General features: G+C 40.5%; 1 protein-coding gene across 3 annotated transcripts in view; it reads right to left on the reverse strand.

Moving 5' to 3' along the window:
* Nucleotides 1-16,697, reverse strand: part of MLLT3 (MLLT3 super elongation complex subunit) — a 279,551-nt gene extending 262,854 nt beyond the window's left edge. The window contains exons 1-2 of one of the 3 annotated variants that reach the window (XM_025432120.3): nt 16,409-16,695; nt 14,787-14,967 (exon numbers count right to left, since the gene is read on the reverse strand). In XM_025432120.3, the coding sequence (XP_025287905.3) occupies nt 14,787-14,967; nt 16,409-16,420 (193 nt within the window). In that variant the 5' untranslated portion in view covers nt 16,421-16,695. Of the gene's footprint in view, nt 1-14,786; nt 14,968-15,926; nt 16,086-16,408 lie in introns of those variants that run through there. The other 2 variants (XM_025432121.3, XM_025432122.3) reach the window with 2 other exon arrangements.
* Between the last annotated feature and the right edge of the window lie 3,678 nt (nt 16,698-20,375).

Here is a 20,375-nt window from a genome sequence, read left to right on the forward strand (position 1 = left end):
TAGCTTGGTCCGCTGAGTATTCAGTTAGACTCGGTTTTAAAACAATTACTTGATTTTCTATATTTGCAGTTAAGCCACCTGCATAAATTAATAAGAAAAACAGCAAGTAAATATTGGGAGCTGTAATCATGGTGTCAAAGAGTCTATTTTCCTCATTTTCATACATATATTAATCCTGAAGAAAAGAATCGAGGCTATTACGAATCCCCATTTAGAATTCTCTCCAAAGTAATAGAAATAGTTAAATAAAAATTCATCAGCAGAACTAAATGAAGCCCATGGAAAATGTTACTCCAAATGCTAGCAAATGGGAACTTAAAGTGGCAATTTTATTGAAGCAGCTAATAAAGAAATGCTCTGATCACAAACATCAATTTTTGTATTTTACATTCTGAGGTGGAGTTAATCTGTCACTTTATGAATTTTGTAAAAGCAGCTAAAACCAAAGGGAAAACAGACTTTTTCTTTTTTGATGTATAGTTTTGCTATGCATTTGTGCATAGTACTTTCAATGGTTATTTTTCTTAATGTTAAAAAGGTAAAGATATTTCCCACACATCATAAAATCATGGACTTAAACGGATGAATTTTGAATTGCAAATAGACCTTTAAGACCACTAAAATTAACTCCATCATTTTGCAGAAATCATTTCTTCTAGTTGTGTTTAAGGAACGTTCATATTAATCTATATGTACTGTATATAATACATGAAATTACATTTTAATTTTCCTTTATAAAACATCTGGTTATTTTTGTAGTTTAAATATGAAATATTATTTAAACTGTTTTAATACTAAAATATTGTGTTTACACAATTATGCATCCGTCCAGAAAGAACTACCCCTTCTTTCCCTGCCCCAAACATTATTTTTACCTTAGCTTTGGTAGTTGTTTGGGGACTTTTTATTTCTCATAATTTAACGTTTAACTTCCAAATTATATACAAAGACACAAACTGGAGATGAGTCTTTATTTCCAATTACAAACCCCATTTATTCCTACCACTATTACCATACATCTAAACATGATATATGCCCTTTCACTTGCTGCCAATTTTTAAAGTGAGATTTAGGCTCTGGAAAATTTTCTAATACTATACACATCAAGATAAACATACTAATTAATTAACAAAGTTAAACTTATCAAAACTCCATAGGAAGATCAAAACTTTTTTTTTTTTTTTTTTTTTAAATTTTTATTTATTTATGATAGTCACACACAGAGACAGAGAGAGAGGCAGAGACACAGGCAGAGGGAGAAGCAGGCTCCATGCACCGGGAGCCTGACGTGGGATTCGATCCCGGGTCTCCGGGATCGCGCCCTGGGCCAAAGGCAGGCGCCAAACCGCTGCGCCACCCAGGGATCCCGGAAGATCAAAACTTTTCAAAACATTCCTAAGTACTCCAAAAATGTATACCATACTGATATATTATATATTATTGTCCTTCCGTTACAAAGAACATCTTACATGAATCATGTACTTATAAATCTGATTAATCTAATTAATTTTACTACTTCAGCACAGCAACTTTGTTAAGAAAGGTAAGAATATAATTTACATGTTTTTCTTTAAAGCTTACAATCAACTTTTGAAACATTTCTGCATACATTATAGTGCTATTAAAGGAAAACATTCAGAATGACAAGGTGATTAAAATTTCAAATAACAAAATATGAAAATGTTCCTTGAGAAAGACATTTTTATGTTCTAAATGAGATTACTTAAAAAAACTAAAAAGCTTATTGTAAACATGTCCATATGTACATTTAAATATCTGGTTTTACATAAGTAGTATGTCTCATTCAAGAAAGCTTGAAAAATCCGGTAAATTTTACAGTATTTCCTGAGGGCTCCTTTCTATTTGCGTGATGGGGGTGCTGAATCTTGGAATAAAGCCAATTCAATACTAAAAAAAAAAAAAAAAAAAAAAAATCCTGATATCCCATCTTCAAGAGATAAATTCTATTAACATTTTATAATAGCATTTTCTTCCCATCTTTTCACTGATGTATTTTTATCTCTCACACAATTCTCAAAATGTGAGTAATGAACAATTCTGGCCATTCTGATATGAAGATAATGGACTGAATCAAATACTAAAATCAATGATGAAAATAAACAAAAAAAAAGAGCCTCTACAGAAAGATACTTTATCAAGGAACACTAACTTCAAGCTACCAAGGAGCCTTTAAAACATAATTTTCATTTATTTGCAGCTCTCTTTAAAATTGTTTGCATTTGTGTATTTTTGTCTGTTTGTATAATTAAATCGTTGGCTCTAGAATCATTCACAATTGCCTTTAACAAGTTAGAATGATCATCAGAATTTTTGTTTTTTAAAATTAGGCAGCAAGTCACAAGTAAAGAGTGGAAGAGCAACTGCTTTTCAAGACAACTTCAAATAACCATCTGAATTATTAAATAGAAAACCCTGAAGGTATGGTGAATGAACAAATATTTGATATACTGTACCTTCTTATAATCTGTTTACATGATAAGTCCAAGCCCCATATTCTGTTGATAATAGAAACACAAGTAATTATCTGAAACATGATGCATCAGAAAAACAAATTGAGTGACAAAATTTCAAGGTCTGGCCTACATTATATGAAACAGAAAAAAAAATTAGTCACCTTTCATGAAAAACTCAATACTCTAATAACCTGGTCAAGAGCCATATCTGAGCCATATTTGAGGCATTGTTATCAAATAAACAAAGGGTTTCTTAAATTCCTGGAATATTCCAAGTTTAAGTAGTGTTGATGGCTGGCATAAATGGCACTGATATTATCAGAAAGTAACTTTTCAAAACAAAAGCATAATCATCTATCTGGTGAATCACTCTCCTTCCCTGTTACTGCAGGAAGACTCTTTCACCAAGGTCACTGTTCACTCATCATTAAAAAAGGTAAAATTCCAGTATACTGAAGTTCATATCAACTTTTTCTCTTTTCAAAAAAAAAAAAAATCATTCTCCAAACTACCACATTATGAAAAGCAAGAAATTAAATACAGCAGCACATGTCTATCATCTAGCATGATAACCAATACACAGTTGATAACTAACAAATGGTAGTTACTTCATTAGGAAAACACTAGACCAAGGATATGCTCAGAACTTATCCTTAAAAAAAAAAAGGAAAAATAATATTTCACTGGAAAAGCCCACAGAGCTTATTCAGTCCAAACGCATCCCTTCTACCTCCCAAGCTAGGGCCTTTTCTACTGCATTGCTAAATACTGCTCTACAAGTTATTGGAATACCTCTGACTCCTATTTTTAAAGCTAAAAGCCTAGTTGTATTTCATGGATTAAGTAGTAAAAAAAAAAAAAAAAAAAAAGTGACAGACCTGGCCAAGTCTCTCAAATTTGTGTCTAGCTTTTTCAAAAAGCATCCAAAGTATGTGGGAAAAAAAAAAAAAAAAAAAGATTAAGGAAGAAAAGAAGAAAAATTCATTTTTGCCTATAACATAGGCTAAAAAACCCATTCTAGAAAATGCGATTCTCAGCCGACACAATGCTTCCTGCTAAATTCAAGTGGTGGTTCTGTTTACACAAAGTCAATTATTAGAGGTACAGAAGAAATCAGTTTCAGAACACTGAGTAATAATTTACCACTTAGGGGAGTGGAAGCTAAAGTCAGAATTCTATAACTCTTTTACTGATTTGGGATATCTGACTTCATGGTATATTATTGCCAAAAACTTCCAGTATCTAGACTACACTGATGGAAGGTATTAGTAGTATCCACAAGGGTAACACAAGTCCCATCTCATCAGATGTGTAACTAATGCAACATAGGAGGAACAATAGACACATATATAAGGAGATGCCAATGTGAGACTGATGGAGCATGTAACACGTGCTCCTTCTCAGTGTTTATATGACAAACTAGCTTCCCACTGCTCCTTACTATTTCTGGGCATAGGTAGAAAGTCATATAACAAGCATCTCTGATAAGACAATTTGGAACTACATTAACCTTTTGAATAAGCTATCCCACTAAAAAAAAAGCAACCAAATCCCTATTTTTCACTTAGTCACTACAAAACAATTGTTTATAATACAGGAACAGGAACAGAAATTAAATAAAGGAAAAAATTTTGTAAACTAGAATATTTCTCCAATACAAAAAAACTCTTGGGATGCCTGGGTGGCTCAGTTGTTGAGTCTGCCTTCATCTCAGGTCGTGATCCTGGAGTCCCGAGGTCGAGTCCCGCATCCGGCTCCCTGCACAGAGCCTGCTTCTCCTCCCTCTGCCTATGTCTCTGCCTCTCTGCCTCTCTCTCTCTCACTGTCTCTCATGAATAAATAAATAAAATCTTAAAAAAAAAATTCTTCATTATGCAGCAACTCATATTAATTAAAGTATTTGGGGTAAAAGGTATGGAGAACATAATGTCCACTGAACTTTGTTTTTAAACATGCATAATGTTATGGGTGTTTATCACAATAAATAGGTACCTAGAATAATCTGATAGTAGTCTCCCCCCAACACCACCCTGGGAGGGAGGGGGAAGAAGTAGGGCATAAAACCTATCTGCAAAGGTTAAAGGCACCATGTAGACTAAATATATATCCAGATACATTAAGAGGCAAGCAACTCTCGTTACTCTGTAGGCCACCGCTGTTATTAATATTTTAGGAAATTGTTAATGTATATTTTGCTTTTTAAAATCAATACATACACACAGCATTTGGCCTGGTATTGATGGGAAAATAACTAACTAACGATTTCTGCTGAAAAAGGAAACAAAGAAAAAAATCCACTTTTGGCAAAATTAAATATTTTAAAATTTATTTGGCTCAGAGAATATTAATCTTCTGACATGGATAATAACTCTAATTAAATTCAACTGATCATCTTCATAATCATTTATGAACATTATTTTAAGTAAATGGACCTCAGAATTAAATTCAAGATAAGCCATAATTTTCTTTAAAAAAAAAAAAGATGAAAAAAAAAATGATGCATTGATTTTATCCAAAAAAGTTAATTGTTAACTACTACATACCAACTAAATCACACCCAAATACTAGCCTTATCTTTTTAGAAATTCAATGATAATAGCCTTCTTCAGGCCTTAATCACTACAAACTTATCATACTTAAGTTAAAAGGATTACATCATACAATATTATTTCTTAAAACAATGTTCTGGATCCTTTATGGAATTGCCATCCTACCACGGTCGGGAGCCATAGTATCAGGGGATACCTACCATTCAGTAACAATGTTTCCTAATGAGTTAATCTCAAAGGAAAACCTTAAATTAATCCACACAATAAATTTGATTTTGCCTGAAAGTAGGTGTAGAACTTTTCCCTCTTAAACAGCATCTACCATGGTTACCACCACTTAATTAAATTCTACATCATGTCTACAAAAGCAGTTATTGCTGAACATTCATCTGCTAATACAAGTGAATAATTATTCAACATTTTAAAAGTAAACATTTACCACCATTTATTACTAGCTATCTTTTTGCACCAGCAACACTGTGACTCTCTGTGTCTACATGCAAGATCACTTCACATTTCTAGGCTTCTGATTTAAAGTAAAGAGAGGATAAACAAAACTGGAGAATCTCAAATGTCCTTTCCAGCTCCACAAGACACAAGCATGTTGAAGGCAGGGACCTCCTCTTTCTCTTACTTCTCCCCGGGTCCTTTCCCGGGGAGAACACACATATAAAGTCTGCACATATAAAGTCTGTTGGTTAAGCACATTACCAAGCCCACAAATTATATTCTTAAACAAAACCCCAAAACCACACAGGAAAACAAAACAAAATAGATCAATTTGGCAAAATTAAAAACTTGTGTATGTCAAAGAGATACCATACATTAGGCTACAAGAAAAAGAAACAAAAATGAGACAAGATATTTCCAATACAAGTAACAAAGGATTAACATCCTACAGATAAGAAAAAGACAAAGATCTCAATAGTTTCCTTTTCAAAAAAGACAAAGGATATTTTTAAAAGTCAATGAAAAAGAAATCCAACCGGTCAATAAACACATAGAAAATGCTTAACCCCACTAGAAACCAGAGAAATGCAAATGAAAACAAAAGATACCGTATTTCAACTAAATATAAAAATAAGAAATCTGAAAAATAACATTGGCAAAACTCTACAGAAAATGGTACTCATTCCCTAACAGGATATAAACTGTCACAACTTCTTTGTAGAGCCATCTGACAATGTCTAACACAAATGAAAACGCACATACAACTCAAATTCCAGGCCTATATCCAAAATCCTGTTCATCTGTACAAGGTAACACATTCAAAGATGTTCAATGCACAGAACAGAAAATGACCTATCTATTCCTTAATAGGGGAACAGAAAAGTAAGCACGGAACGTCTTCCTACTACCATCAAATACTGAACAGAAGAAATTAAAGGAAATAAACTGACTCTCTACAGATAAAATGAGTGTGGAAAAGTTCAAACACACAGAGGGGGGAAAATAGCAAGACACAAAATTATTCACTCATGAAAATGTTCTGGAATTAAATTGTGGCAATTAGCACACAACCATGTGAATATCTTAAAAAGCCACTGAATGTTACACTTTAAAAGGGTAAATTTTATGATATGCAAATTATATCTCAATTAAAAAAAACAGTATGATACTCTTCATGGAGATTTTAAAGCATGATATACTGCAATATAAAAGTGCAAATGTACATAAACAGAATGGAAGAAAGGCTGAAGAAGGTTGTGAAACATCTAAAAGCTCTAGCTGCATCTGTAATACCTAATTCTCTAAAATCAAAACAAAGAATCAAATATGATAAAATGTAAATATTTATTCAACCCTGGTAGTGAGGATATGTTTGTTATGTCATTTTTTCCTTTGTGTTTCCCTGTTTTGTTTTGGGTCCTTTTTTTTTAAAATATAATAAGGGGATCCTTGGGTGGCGCAGCGGTTTAGCACCTGCCTTTGGCCCGGGGAGTGATCCTGGAGACCCGAGATCGAATCCCACGTCAGGCTCCCGGTGCATGGAGCCTGCTTCTCCCTCTGCCTATGTCTCTGCCTCTCTCTCTCTCTCTCTCTCTGACTATCATAAATAAATTTAAAAAAACTAAAAAAAAAAAAAAAAAGATTCTAGATTAAGAAAAATAATAAAATAAAATAAGGACACAAAACAGGCATATCATAAGCAACAAATAGTAAATATATACATACCTAAAATATATTCAGCATTGTTAATCAAATAAATGCAAATTAAAGTGAAGTTTTGCTTCATCCAGCAAACTGACAGATTTACAAAAAAAAAACAAAAAAAAACAAAAAAAAAAAAAACAACAACAACTTGTAATTCCCAGTACTGGCAACCATGTGGGGAAAAGGGAACTCTCCCAAGCCCTGGGGAAGCATAAACTGGTACAGTCTTTTTGGAGGAAACCTTGGTGATATGTATCTAAATTTAAAATCTATACACCAAAAATAGATAGATAGATAGATAGATAGATAAAATCTATACACCTTGTCTCAACTATATCCCTTCTGGGAAATTTACCATGATAAAATTATAGGAAAAAACATAAAAATGAACGTCTAAGATGTTCATCATAGCATTAACTATAACAAATTAAGCCTAAGAACAATCTAAATGTCCACACGAAGTTATAGTACATGTATATTCAATGTAATATCATAAAATCCAGCTCTAAAAAGATATTTCATCACCTATCAGGAGGGTAGAAATGTTTATTTATGCTGTATCCCCAGCTCTTAGCAGTGTTCTAGCCACATAGGAGCTCCAAAAATCACCTCAACAGGTGATAAATTCAAGCTAATTTATAGTTAATGTGTGTGTTTCTATAATACATATAAGTACAGATATCTACTAAAATATTAATTATGGTTCTCTGTGAAGAATTTTCAGGTAACTTTTTTCTTTATATTTCTATGGTTTGTGTGGTTTTTTTTGTTGTTGTTTTTGTTTTGTTTTTACAATAAACACACACCTATAAATTAAAAAATAACACCGTTTCAATTGCATGCAAAAAAATATGGGTTTCTTATAAAAGCTGCATTGTACAACTGTGCAAGTTCTGTACTTGCACACTGTACAAGTTCTATATCTCTAAGTTTAAAAAAACTAATGAATTACCTGTAATATCAATGGACTCTTTTCAGACAAATTATATTCTCAAAAATGAATACAGCACTACACACAAGAATAAAGAGAACCACAAAATATTAAAAGAATAAAAGATTAAAGCATGAAAATATAGTAGGTTATGAGGAAGAAGATGAGCTATAGGGACTCTGGCCACTCACACAAAACAAAATGTTGCAAAGGAATATTACATACATACATACATTAATATGTATCACTAAAACAAGAGATTTTCTGTTTCTACAGGGTAGCTTCTTATTTGAGGAATAAAACATAAAAATCAAACAGGTATAAATGCCAAGGGAAAAAAAAATTATAGAATTCTGTATTACGGGGATCTCTGGGTGGCTCAGTGGTTTGGTGCCTGCCTTTGGGGCGTGATCCTGGAGTCCCGGGATCGAGTCCAGTGTCGGGCTGCCGGCATGGAGCCTGCTTCTCCCTCTGCCTGTGTCTCTGCCTCTCTCTCTATATCTATCATGAATAAATAAATAAAATCTTAAAAAAAAAAAAAAAAGAATTCTGTTTTACTTCTATTAGGACAGTGAGAAACCCTGAGATCAAAGATCAAAATTATTCTCAAATCTGCTCAATAAATACTAAAGTCTAAAGTTCAGTAATACACCAAGTCCTTGCTAAAGTATGTAACTGCGGCAATTGTGTTTTGCATCTCTTCCCCTCTGAAGTATCTAAGCTTTCGGAGTTATTTTTTGAAGACATAAGTCACAAGAGAGTTTAAAAAAAAAAAATCCACATCTTAGAACTGTAAAAGCTGTGTTAAGTAATAGGCGTCATCTGTAATAGTTGTCCAAAAAAACACTAAAGTGCTAAGGTTGGCCCATGGAAGACCACTGGAAGGAAACTTGAGAGAACCAATAAAGAAGAAAAGTCTTTAAGGTAAACCAATTGATACCCCTCCCCTGTCTACCTCACAGAGGTAGTTCTACAGAGGGTCACCTAAAATAATGGATGTAAAAGGCTTCTGCTTCTACAAATAATATGCCATAAACTGGACAGTAATATTAACTATAAAATATATCCACTATAACCCAAGTTTGGATTTTTTCCTTTGAAGGGAAAAAAACATTGTTAGATAATTGTTATAATGGAATTTAACCATGCAAATACATTGGAAGACTTATCTTTCCCCTTTCCATTAAATATTCTTACTAGCAAATAATGGCTTTAAAAAATCAGCTTCCACATATTCATAGGGCAGTTGATCTGGGCCAGGTTCTATGTCGACTATTTTATATCAGAGGTTCTCTGAGTGTATTCTGGGGACCTCAGGATCCCAAAAAACCTTTTCCAGACATTGCTTATTTTTACAATGACTGTAAGATATTATTTCCAAGGGTAGCCTGGGGGGCTCAGTGGTTTAGCGCCGCCTTCAGTCCGGGGCCTGATCCTGGAGACCGGGGATGGAGTCCCATGTCGGGCTCCCTGCATGGAGCCTGCTTCTCCCTCTGCCTGTGTCTCTGCCATTCTCTCTCTCTCTCTGTCTCTCTCTGTCTCTCATGAATAAATAAAATCTTAAAAAAAAAAAAAAAAAAGATTATTTCCCTCCTTCACTCATTCTCTCATGAGAACACTGTGGAGTTTTCCAGAGGCTACATGATGTGTGATAACAGAACAGAATGAATGCAGAAACACATAAGCTCATCCAGCTATTTCAAAGCATCAAAAAGATTTGTACACACAAAAAGTAAAATAATATCACACTTCTCACTTTTTTCTGAAAATGCTCATTTTTCATTAGAATATTGCTTATATGCTAATCTTTAATGGGTTAATGACTGTTATCTTTAAACAAATTAATACATAACTTTTTAAAAGTCTCAGGTTTAATTTCTAACATCATACATATTAAATAGGTATAACTTACAGAGGAAAAGCTCTTTGGAGTCAATTTTTAAAAGCATAAAGTGGTCTTAAGACCAATAAATTTGAGAACAGCTGATTCATATTTAATCCTCAATTTATGAGGTAATGGTTCTATTCTTTCATCATTCCAGGAACACAGATGAGAACACAAGTGAGAAAACAGACACAAAAAAGGACTTGCTCAAAATCACACAAGGAGTTCTTAAGCCAGCATTTGAATACAAGTCTATAGTTCCTAACCCTAACTCCTCTCCACTGAGCAACAATATCCACCCAAGATGCTCTATATTGGGTATTCGCTCTTTGTCTTGTAGTCTTAAAAAGTAACGAGTGCTCACTGGAATGTTTTAAATGTATAGAACTTAAAAAAAAAAAAAACCAAACACTACAAAAAACTCTCATCATTGCCAACACCGTGAACACCCACCAGAGAAAACTACTAATAGCTGGGTTCCCACTCATCCAAAATTCATTTATTTATACACATACACTTTTTATTTGTATGAGCACATTTTTTAAATGGGATCACACTGAGTTATGAAATAGCAACTTGAATTATTTCATTTCATATCTCTTGAAGATGTTCCTGCATCTACAAACAGATTTATCTCCTTTTAATAGATCACCATCATTTAACTGTAGCGAAATTTTTGCTATTTAAAAAGTCACAAGATATACGCTATAACTTTGTGTAGCTGTGAAGCTGTATCTGTTGGAAAATCCCTGGAATTGCTGGGTCAAAGGGTATAAACGCTTTAAATCTAAATAGAGGTTGCCAAATGCCCTCCAAAATGTCCGTGCCCAATTTACATTCCCACTAACAGCATATAAGATTTCCTTCAATAATTCAGCTTTTAAGGGTCTTGGAAAATTGTGTTTTATGTTGCTTCAAAATGCCAAGTACTAGAACTGCTCTCAATGGTCATCTTAATTCCATACAGAACTCTACACAAATCTTCTAACACTCACTGAATGTATCACATTAGCCATTCATCTTTATTTTTTCCTGAAGCCTTTTAAATACCTCAGAAGAGAAAACACACCAGGTGCACGTAGGTTCTTCAACTACCTTGGTCTCGAATTTTAGGTACTCTGATAAAAAGTTATCCAAATTATTGCAGAAGACTATTTAACACAATCAGAACTACACAGTAACACTGGGCTCAATCATTTAAATTAAAGGAAAGTTCTAAGTGTGGATTTATTGTGCTTTATCTGCCCACACAAAGAACTAGGGCTACAAATAAAAAGCTATCAAATCATACCAGTGGCCAAATTAGCTTACATAAAATAATAAGCAACAGATTTCATATCATAAATGTCAATGGAACAGACTGCAATAGTTAAGAATGGCTGTAATTGGAAAGAAAGTTCACTCAAAGTCACATCATACTGAAAATGAAAACATTAATATTTTAAATGAAATGTTTTGAATGTGACCATTCATTTCAGTCACATCAGACTATTATAAATCTTTGGTACTAATAAATAAGATATGGTCTTTTTTTGCAAGTAGATAGTTTTAAAATGCATTATACTCTGACCTGCCTGTTCTGTAACGGCTAATGGATATTCCAGGCTTCACTATTTCATCAAAATCTCTCTTCTAGGGCTCTGTGCTAGTAATTTTAAATTCAAAGTCTCCAACCCATCTTTGGGACAAAGTAAACCTTCATTAATTCAAGTCCAATTAGCTCAATACTGAAATGGTACACATAATTCTCATTAGGCAACAAGTTGAAAATACTGTAATTTCTTCCTCTACAAGTTCTCATAATATTACTGTGAAATAAAGGAAATCAGGGATCCATGGGTGGCGCAGCGGTTTGGTGCCTGCCTTTGACCCAGGGCGCGATCCTGGAGACCTGGGATCGAATCCCACGTCAGGCTCCTGGTGCATGGAGCCTGCTTCTCCCTCTGTCTGTGTCTCTGCCTCTCTCTCTCTCTCTCTGTGACTATCATAAATAAATAAAAATTTAAAAAAAAAAAAAGGAAATCAGCCTGAAAATCAGTGTGCTTTTCCAAACCAAAGACTTACAAAACTAAGGATGCATCCATCTTCCTGGCTGAGCAGTTCATCCTCAGTGTGAAGGTCCACTTCTGTTTATCAGTACATCACTACTGTATATAGTGAAAGTGATTTAACCTGTCATTATCAGTGAAGCCATTTACAGTTTGGAGTATGTGGATTCCTTTTAAATATCTTGTAACTCAGACTTTTCACAAAGCCATTCTTGCAGTTTCTCCCATTTCTAATTTCCCACTTCAGATCTGTAAAATGGCAAATGTAGCACCTTAACAGGTACACAAGTAGACTTTGCAATGCCTGGCATCCTTATTTGTATTTATTCTTATCATTTTGAAAGATGTTATAAGCCAAAAAATAAGTCCCAGGACTAAGTGGCATGTTTGGTGTTACTTGAATTTACAACTTACTATTCCCAACGAACAGAGAAACCTTCTCTTGCAATCTGAATCATGTGTAATTACAGTATGACAAGGTCTCTCCTGGGCTATGTAAGCTGGCATTTTTCCCAGGACTTGTCACATCATGGGAAGCACACATACAAATAAAAATCCAAAAATAAACATTTTAAAACAATGGCTTATAGACTACATAAAGAAACTCCACAGTTGAAAATAAAAAATTGAGGAGCCCAGCCGGCAAGCAGGCATCTCTCACTAGAGACGCCTAAGACATCAGTGTTATCAAGCAGCCTACCACGCCTAGCAACAACTCCCAGGTGTGGGCTTTGCAGGGCAGCACCCTCACGTTCCCTCAGGCTGGACAGAAAATCATTAAGTAGGGGAAATACAGGGGAACATCGAAACATACACACGGAAGCAGAGAAACAGTGGTGAAATCTAGGGAGGTTCGTCATCTTTAATTTCATCATGCCAATTGCTTGATTGTTAAGGCGCCTAAACAAAGTTACCTTAAGAGCTACATCTTCTGCCAACTGACTTAGTTTTCCTAATACAATAAATATTGCTTTTTTTTTTGCTCAATGTATTTTATCTCGAAGTGAGCAGCAACCAAGTAGTCCTAACAGTGGATACCAAGGATCTTAGAAGGTGGTTTCTTTTGTTTAAACTCCTCTGCAGTGGCTCTATAGATACATGGAAAGGGAGAGCGGGAAGCATCACACCCAACCTCACACAGTGACAGAAACTTGACAATACTCATCCTAATTACAGTGTTGAGGAAATATGAAGTCAAAGATCTCTGGCTATATTTTGATTTAAAATGCTAACAAAATCTAAACGTTATTTCCTATAGAGCACGCATATTCCTACCCCTCTATTAAGAGGCTGGATTCATTTATTATCCATCAAATTCAACTGTTCAAGTTTTCAAGAGGAGCTATAAAACAAACCACTGAAGGCAAAACATACAATCCTACAACCCATTACATGGGCTCTGGAAACAAAAATAAGCATCAACACAAACCTCTGCCACCTTGAAGGCACACAGCATTTCTCCTTTCTTTATTCAGCTCCTCAATGTTCAATAATTTCCAGTAGCTCTAAGCAGAATGGATTTATTATGATGTTACTCTAAGAAACTGCAGGAGTTCTAGATGCCAATAAAGATTACGGATCAAATGGAAGATAACTACTAACCATTGTGTCGAGTTAGATAAATAAACCTGCTCACAAACAAAGCACCTTATTGTATTTGTACTGTTACCTCCACTAATCCAACTAAAACAACCAGACAGTAGCTTTCCGGAGGCTGAAGGGAATAGAAATGGAATTTCTCAAACCCTCTTTAAATTTCGTCCAAAGTAACATCCCGTTTTTTTCTTTTTTTTTTGAAAACTGTCCTGCCCTTGATGGAAACTGTTTGGGACCTGAGGGGCCGAGCTGTGGATTATGCAAACTAGAGACCAAGGCTAAAAAAAAAAAAAAAAAAAAAAAAAAGAAGCCAAGGTGGGGAAGGGCTGAAGCAGGAGGCAGGACCACATCGTTCCCCCTGAAACTTAGCTTCGACCTTTGCTGAGACCCTCTTCCCCCGCAGATCACAGCGGGCAGACTTCGGACCGCCGCTCAAAAAAAAAAAAAAAAAAAAAAAAATCGAAGGGGCCATCAAGTGCCACCGGGGACTAGGGACGAGGAAGCCCCCAGACCAAACATAAAATGCTGACGGTGCCGGGTGGGGGTGGGGGTGGCTAACCCACAAAAAAGGAAAATCTGTGACAACTGGCACCCCAGTGCCTGATACACAGAAAGGAAGGCAGAGAAGACCCTCAAGAGAGGCGACTTCTCGAGACGGAACAATAACTACATCCCATGCATTCCTTGCTAATAACACAGGTAAATCTCAATTTCTCCGAGGGGGGGGGGGGAGAAAAATAAAAGGGGGGGGCGCGAGCTGTTTATTCCCTCCAGCCCCACCCCACCCCCACCCCCTCATCCGACACCTCCAAACCCAACAACTAATTGCACCTTCCCCGCAGAACCCGCGGCTAACCCCAGAGGACCGGTGAGGGCAGGCTTGGGATGAATAAACACACTCGACACCTGACGGTCCTTTCTCTGCGGTGACTTTCCCGAAGCCGGAGTGGCGCGCGCGCGGGCGGGAGCCCGGACCTGGCCAGCGCGGCCCCGCGCACCCCGGTCCCGAGGCGACGCCGGGGAGCGCGGGGAGCGCGGGGGGGGGCGGGGAGAGGGGCAGGGGGACCGCCCGGGCCAAGCGATTGTTTCCTCCGCGAGCAAAGACATTTTTTTTTTTTTAATCAAGCTCCTTTTGTATTCGAGCCCTACCTCTTTTTGGCCTAGGAAAGCTTTCGTGCAAGTGGAAGACGACTTTCTCCACAAAGTGCTGTATGTTACTGTGCTCCGGGCCGCGCACGAACACCATCCAGTCGTGGGTGAAGCCCTCCACGGTGGGTTTCTTCCTCACCTGGGCGCGGTGCCCCAGCTCCAGCTTCACCTGCACGGCACACTGCGGGCAAGGGGGAGGAGAGACAGCCGTGAACAACAGGAAGGCGACCGTTCGACACTGAACATTGCGCCTGACATTTTTTTTCCTCCTCCTTGAAACGCACATAAAAGGAAACGGCGGTGCCCTGTGCATCCACGTTTCACGCGCGTGGGCGCGCACACCGCACGCCCCCCAAATACACCCCGCCCGGCCCGCCGGGCGCCCGGGGCCCCGCAGCCACAACCGCAGGGATTGTAACGGAATGTTGCCCCCAATCGGGAAGGGGGTCCGGGGCTCGGGGAGGGGGGGGACGGAGAGCACGCTCAGCCCCTACAAGCACGACAACAAATGCATCGGAAACAAATTAGAAGACAATTAGGAGGCGATGCCGGGGCGGTTTCCCGGCGTGGGAAGGGAGGTGGCGGGGGCCCTGAGCGCGGGGTTCTGGGGAGCCCCCTCCCTGAAAGTACCGCGGCGACAGCACACGCCGAGCAAGTCTTTGTGTACGTGTGTGTGTGCGTGCGTGTGGAGCGCTGTGCCAGGCGGAATGGAAACTACAGGCAGCCTCTGCTGATGGGCACAAACTCCCGTGCTCCTAGCACCGGGTCCGTGCACAACAAAAATGAGACGTCGTCACACACACACGCACACACACACACACGCACACACGCCCGCAAGAAAACACGCCGAGGCATCCATAACTTAGGGCACCCCGCACCCCCCGGCGAAAAGCCCCCCGCGATCGGCGAGGCCAGCCTACAGAGCCCCCGAAACACACTTCCAAGAGCCAAAGTGGCCCCAAAGTAGCTCCCACCTCTCCCCCCAAAAAAAGGAATTAAACCCAGAAAAGCAGGGGCGGCGGGCGGACAGCCGCCGAGGCTCGACTGCGCGCAGCCCGGCGCGGGGGCAAAGTTGCGAGCCGCCCCGCCGCTGTCAGCCCGCACACTCCGGCTCACACGCGCGCGCCGCGGAGAACGCACCATCGTAGCGGCCGCCGAGGCTGCTCGCCGCGTCCCCGGACCGTGCCCGCCGCTCCCGGCGGCGGCGGAGGCTGAAATATGGCTGAGTTATTATTCGCCTCCTTCCACCGTGTGAGTGTGTGTGTGTGAGTGCGCGCGTGTGAGCGAGAGTGCGCTTCTTGCGATTGCAAAGAGAGGCGAGGAGCGAGGGAGGCGCGGGGGGGGGGGGGGCGGAGGGGCGAGTGTGTGAGTGAGTGTGTGTGTGTGTGTGTGTGTGTGTGTGCGCGCGCCCGGGGGGGGCGGGGGGAGGGAGGGGGGAGGGAGGGAGGGGAGCGGAGGCTGAGGGAGAGGCGGCAGCTCCCTGCAAGCCGTACCAACCTTTCTCTAATTGGAACCGCGGAGCGCTGGCGCTGTCTGGGCTGCGGCGGCGGCGGCGGCGCAGGGCGAGGGAGGAAAGGCGGGGAGGGGGGTGGCCTTTTATTATTATTTTTGCATGTACTTACCGAGCTAGCCATGCCTGGGGGCCCGGAGGTTTGCTGGGGTGTTGTGTGGTACCCCCCTCCCCCGCCCCCCTCAGCTGTAATTCATGAAGAGGCTGCTATGAATGAGAGCGCGCCCGGGAGCGGAGGGTAGATGGCGGACATTCTCTGCCTTTTTCCCCCCGCGTTCGCTTGCTCGCTCGCTCGCTCGCTTATTAAACTCAGCCCCAAAAGCAAAAGCAGCAGCAGCAGCAGCAGCAGCTCCAGGGCCGGAGGATGAGATTCCGGAGCATGCGCCGTGGCGCCTGACACCGGGGCTCCGAGGCTCACGGGGCGGAGGGAGGGCGCGCGGGCGGGGCGGAGCGCGCGGGGAGGCCGAGCGAGCGAGCCAGGGGGAGCTCGAAGGAGCCAATCACCGGCCACCTCCCGAAGCCCCGGCGGCCCGCACCGCCACACTGGAACGCCCCGCTTAAAGTAACAGGTTCCTACTGGGCAGGGTGCGGGGGGTGGGGAGGGGGGCGGAGGGGGGAGGTGGGGCGGAGGGCGGGGAAGGGGCGCTGCAGTGGGGAGAGCGGCCAGCCGGGGAGCCATCCCAGCCCCTGTGTAAACTCCTCTCGCCCTACAATAAAAAACGGATTAAAACTGCTGGAATGTAGCCACTGCCTGGAGCCCCCAGCAGCCCGAGAAGGGGTGTTAAATCGAGTCTTCGGCGTTAGCACGCACGGGCGGGGGGGGGTGGGGTGGGGGGAGGAGGGAGGGGGCTTTCTTTTACTTTCCACCCCGTCTTTTTGTGGTTTTGTGCTGAAAAGGCAAGAACTCACGCCCAAACAAACTTATTTAAGGACGGAGCGAGAGCAATGCCGCTCTACAAACAGACATCAAAAAGCAGAGGCTGAGACGGCTCTAACCGGCACCAACCCCGCGGCCCCCTTCCCCATCCACTCACAGGCACCCGCCCACTGGCCCCACTCCCCGCCCTTCTGCCGCCGCCACGGAAAATTCAAAAATGAAATGAACACAAATGCCATTTCCTTCCAAGGGAACTCCTCCCGCTTTGGTAATCCCCGGCTGGGAGGCAGCACACAGCGGCGCCCAGGTGGAGGTGAGACACCTGGGAGTACCGGGAGCAGACCGACAGGGATGAGGCTTGGAGGAGTCCGCGTCGGCGGGAGTCCCCTCCTGACAGCCCGCCGGGTTGCACCAGAGCGCGGAGCATTGTCCTCGAAGGACACGCGAGGCAACTGGGAGTCTTAAAATAGCAGATAAAGTTAATACTGGCTGTAATGTGCATAAATTGGATTATAATCTTTAGGCGTATTGGTGACAGCCGGCGTAATCCAACTCTGGGTATTAATCCGGTTAGGCTCCCGGGTGACAACCAGCCGCAAGGGTGTCCGCAGAGTCGCGCTCCCGCAAGCCGTCCCACTCGGGGCGTACTGGGTCTCGGTGGCCGCGGAGGCAGCCGCGCAGCCACGCGTGGGGCAGGGGGAGGAGTACTGACTAGCTTCCTTCAGCAACGCGGACAACCTTCACAAAGGAAACGGATAAGATCTAGACGATTGATTTGAAAGTGAAAGATGGGTGTGACTCCGGTTCGTTAGAGAAAGATCCTTGCATCTTCCTAGCCCTCTTCCTTTTGCGCCGTCTTTGTCTGTTTTCTTTCTTCTTTTTCCCTCGGCTCCCAGTTTCTTCCTGAATCTTTCCTTTGGTTTCATCTCTTCTCCCTGCCTCCTTCTTTATTTGCCTCTTTTCCTCTTTTCTGGCTCAACTTTCTGGCTCTCTTCTTCTTTTCTTTCTCAAAACCACGAAAGCAAGATGTCTCAGCTCTGGGATTAAAGAGAGCGGTATGGAGGGAAGGAGGGTACCTGGGGCATCCAGAGTCCTGGCTGCTAGTTTTCAGTTCTCCCAGCTGCTCACCGAAAGAGAACCTGAATCAGATCACAGCACTTTGGGCCAACTTTAATTTCCAATCCAACCCTCCAACTCGAGGGGTTTGAACTGCTACAACGGATACTCTGACCCCAGTTACAACCTGGAAAACCTTAGCTTGAGGACCCCAATTCCTCCTACCCTTTTATTGGATTTAGTAGCATGGAACCACTGAGGGGAGAAACATTTTAATCCAAATCCAAGGGCATGGATTTCTCTATTGACCCACATCTCCACAGATGCATATCGTCTGGCATATCTGTATACACGGGTAGGTGTGTGTGTATTGGGACGTAGAGTACATAGACCTAGACAAACTGTGGGTTAGGATCCACGTGAAGGGTGGACCTCCTTACTATGCATTATTCAATTTTTGATGAAATAATTAGAAATCCTTCAGAATAATAAAATAGGGAACTGATGGTTATCTGGATGTGCCATTAGTGTAAAGCCCTTTCCTGGAAGGAGCAGCCATTGGGCAGTCAGTGTAGCTCAACACACAGGTGAAAACAACAATCCGATTGTAAGTTTGAGTTGACTTTACAGTTTTGCTAACTTCTTTCAGTGCTAGCCAGACTTTCTTGTGATTCTCCCTGTAACTTGTCCTTGCGCTGAGGGACTGATACTTTTTCGAATTGTGTGTTTGTTGGATTAAGATTTATTCCAAGAGTCACCATAAGCCTTAGAGTCAGAAAGGGTCTTTTCCCATTACCCCTCCCTTCTCAAAGACTCCTTTAAAAACCCAACGTTGGGGGAAATTTCATTCTCAAGACACTGAAAATATAGATTTGGTCAGTAGATGGCGCATGGAGCCCTTCCACCAACGTCCTTACGTGACCTCTTTACAACAAAAAAGACCAGGAGGAGGAGAAAAAGAAAGAAAACACAACCCTGAATACTCCAGATTCAACTTTTGGGCAAAGGAATTTATGCCAGTCTTTGAATGTATTCTCTATAACCTATTCTAACAAGCTGGCTATTAATTAAAAGCAATCAAAACAGGAATAAGAGCAGATTAATTTTGTCCAGCATATCTGAAGATTTTTGCACTTTAAGTGAGGTTACAGATGTGAGAAATCTTTTTAATATTTAACAGTGCAATTATAGAAAATATTTTGCAAATAAATTTTTAAGACAGGCTTCTTCAGCACTAAATATCCCCCCCTCAATTTTTTTAGTGGAAATGTTTAGGGATAAAACTATCGATTTATCCAAAAAGCAGCTATCTTACCAAAATTCATACTGTAGTATATAGCAAAATATGAAACACTGTGGGGTTAGTTTTGAGAAGCAGAACAAAAAAAGCAATTGACATCATTATTTCAAATAAAATGTTTGACAAAGAATAAAAAAAGGATGGTGTCGGGGACAGATCCTAATTCCTGATCCTTATCACCACCATCACCATAACTCTTCAACCATCATTTCAGTTCCAGCACTTTTATTTACAATACTTTTGTTTAGTGTGGTGGTTGAGGCCAGTTTGGATGTCTCTGGCACAATATAAAGAGGTCCTTTAAAGAGTAATTAGGGTGTTAAGGAGTAATTGTTGCTTCTTAATATGATTTTATCTATTTATTTGTTGTGATAAATTCTTTATGCATAAGCTCAAATAATCAAATCAATAAAAAATTAATCCTTGCTCATATTGCTGTATGCATTGGGGGAGAAAAGGAAGAAAATGCATGGGGAAAAAAAAAACATAATGGGACAGAAACTAACCAGACATCTGATATATATTAGACTCAGAATAATTAAGGATTTTTTTAAATAATAGCATACTTTTTCTTTTTTAAGATTTTATTTATTCATGAGAGACACAGAGAGAGAGGCAGAGACACAGGCAAAGGGAGAAGCAGGCTCCATGCAGGAAGCTACATGTGGGACTCGATCCCAGGATCACTACCTGAGCCAAAGGCAGATGCTCAACCACTGAGCCACACAAGAGTCCCAATAGTGCACTTTTTCTGTGTACTCTATTCATGTGTTCATTCACCAAAACTGTATTTTGCTCATTCCATGTGCCAGGCACAGAGTTAGACTGTAAGAAAGTTAGAAGGAT

This window comes from Canis lupus, chromosome 11 (genome assembly GCF_003254725.2).
Source record: "Canis lupus dingo isolate Sandy chromosome 11, ASM325472v2, whole genome shotgun sequence".
Lineage (NCBI taxonomy): Eukaryota > Metazoa > Chordata > Mammalia > Carnivora > Canidae > Canis > Canis lupus.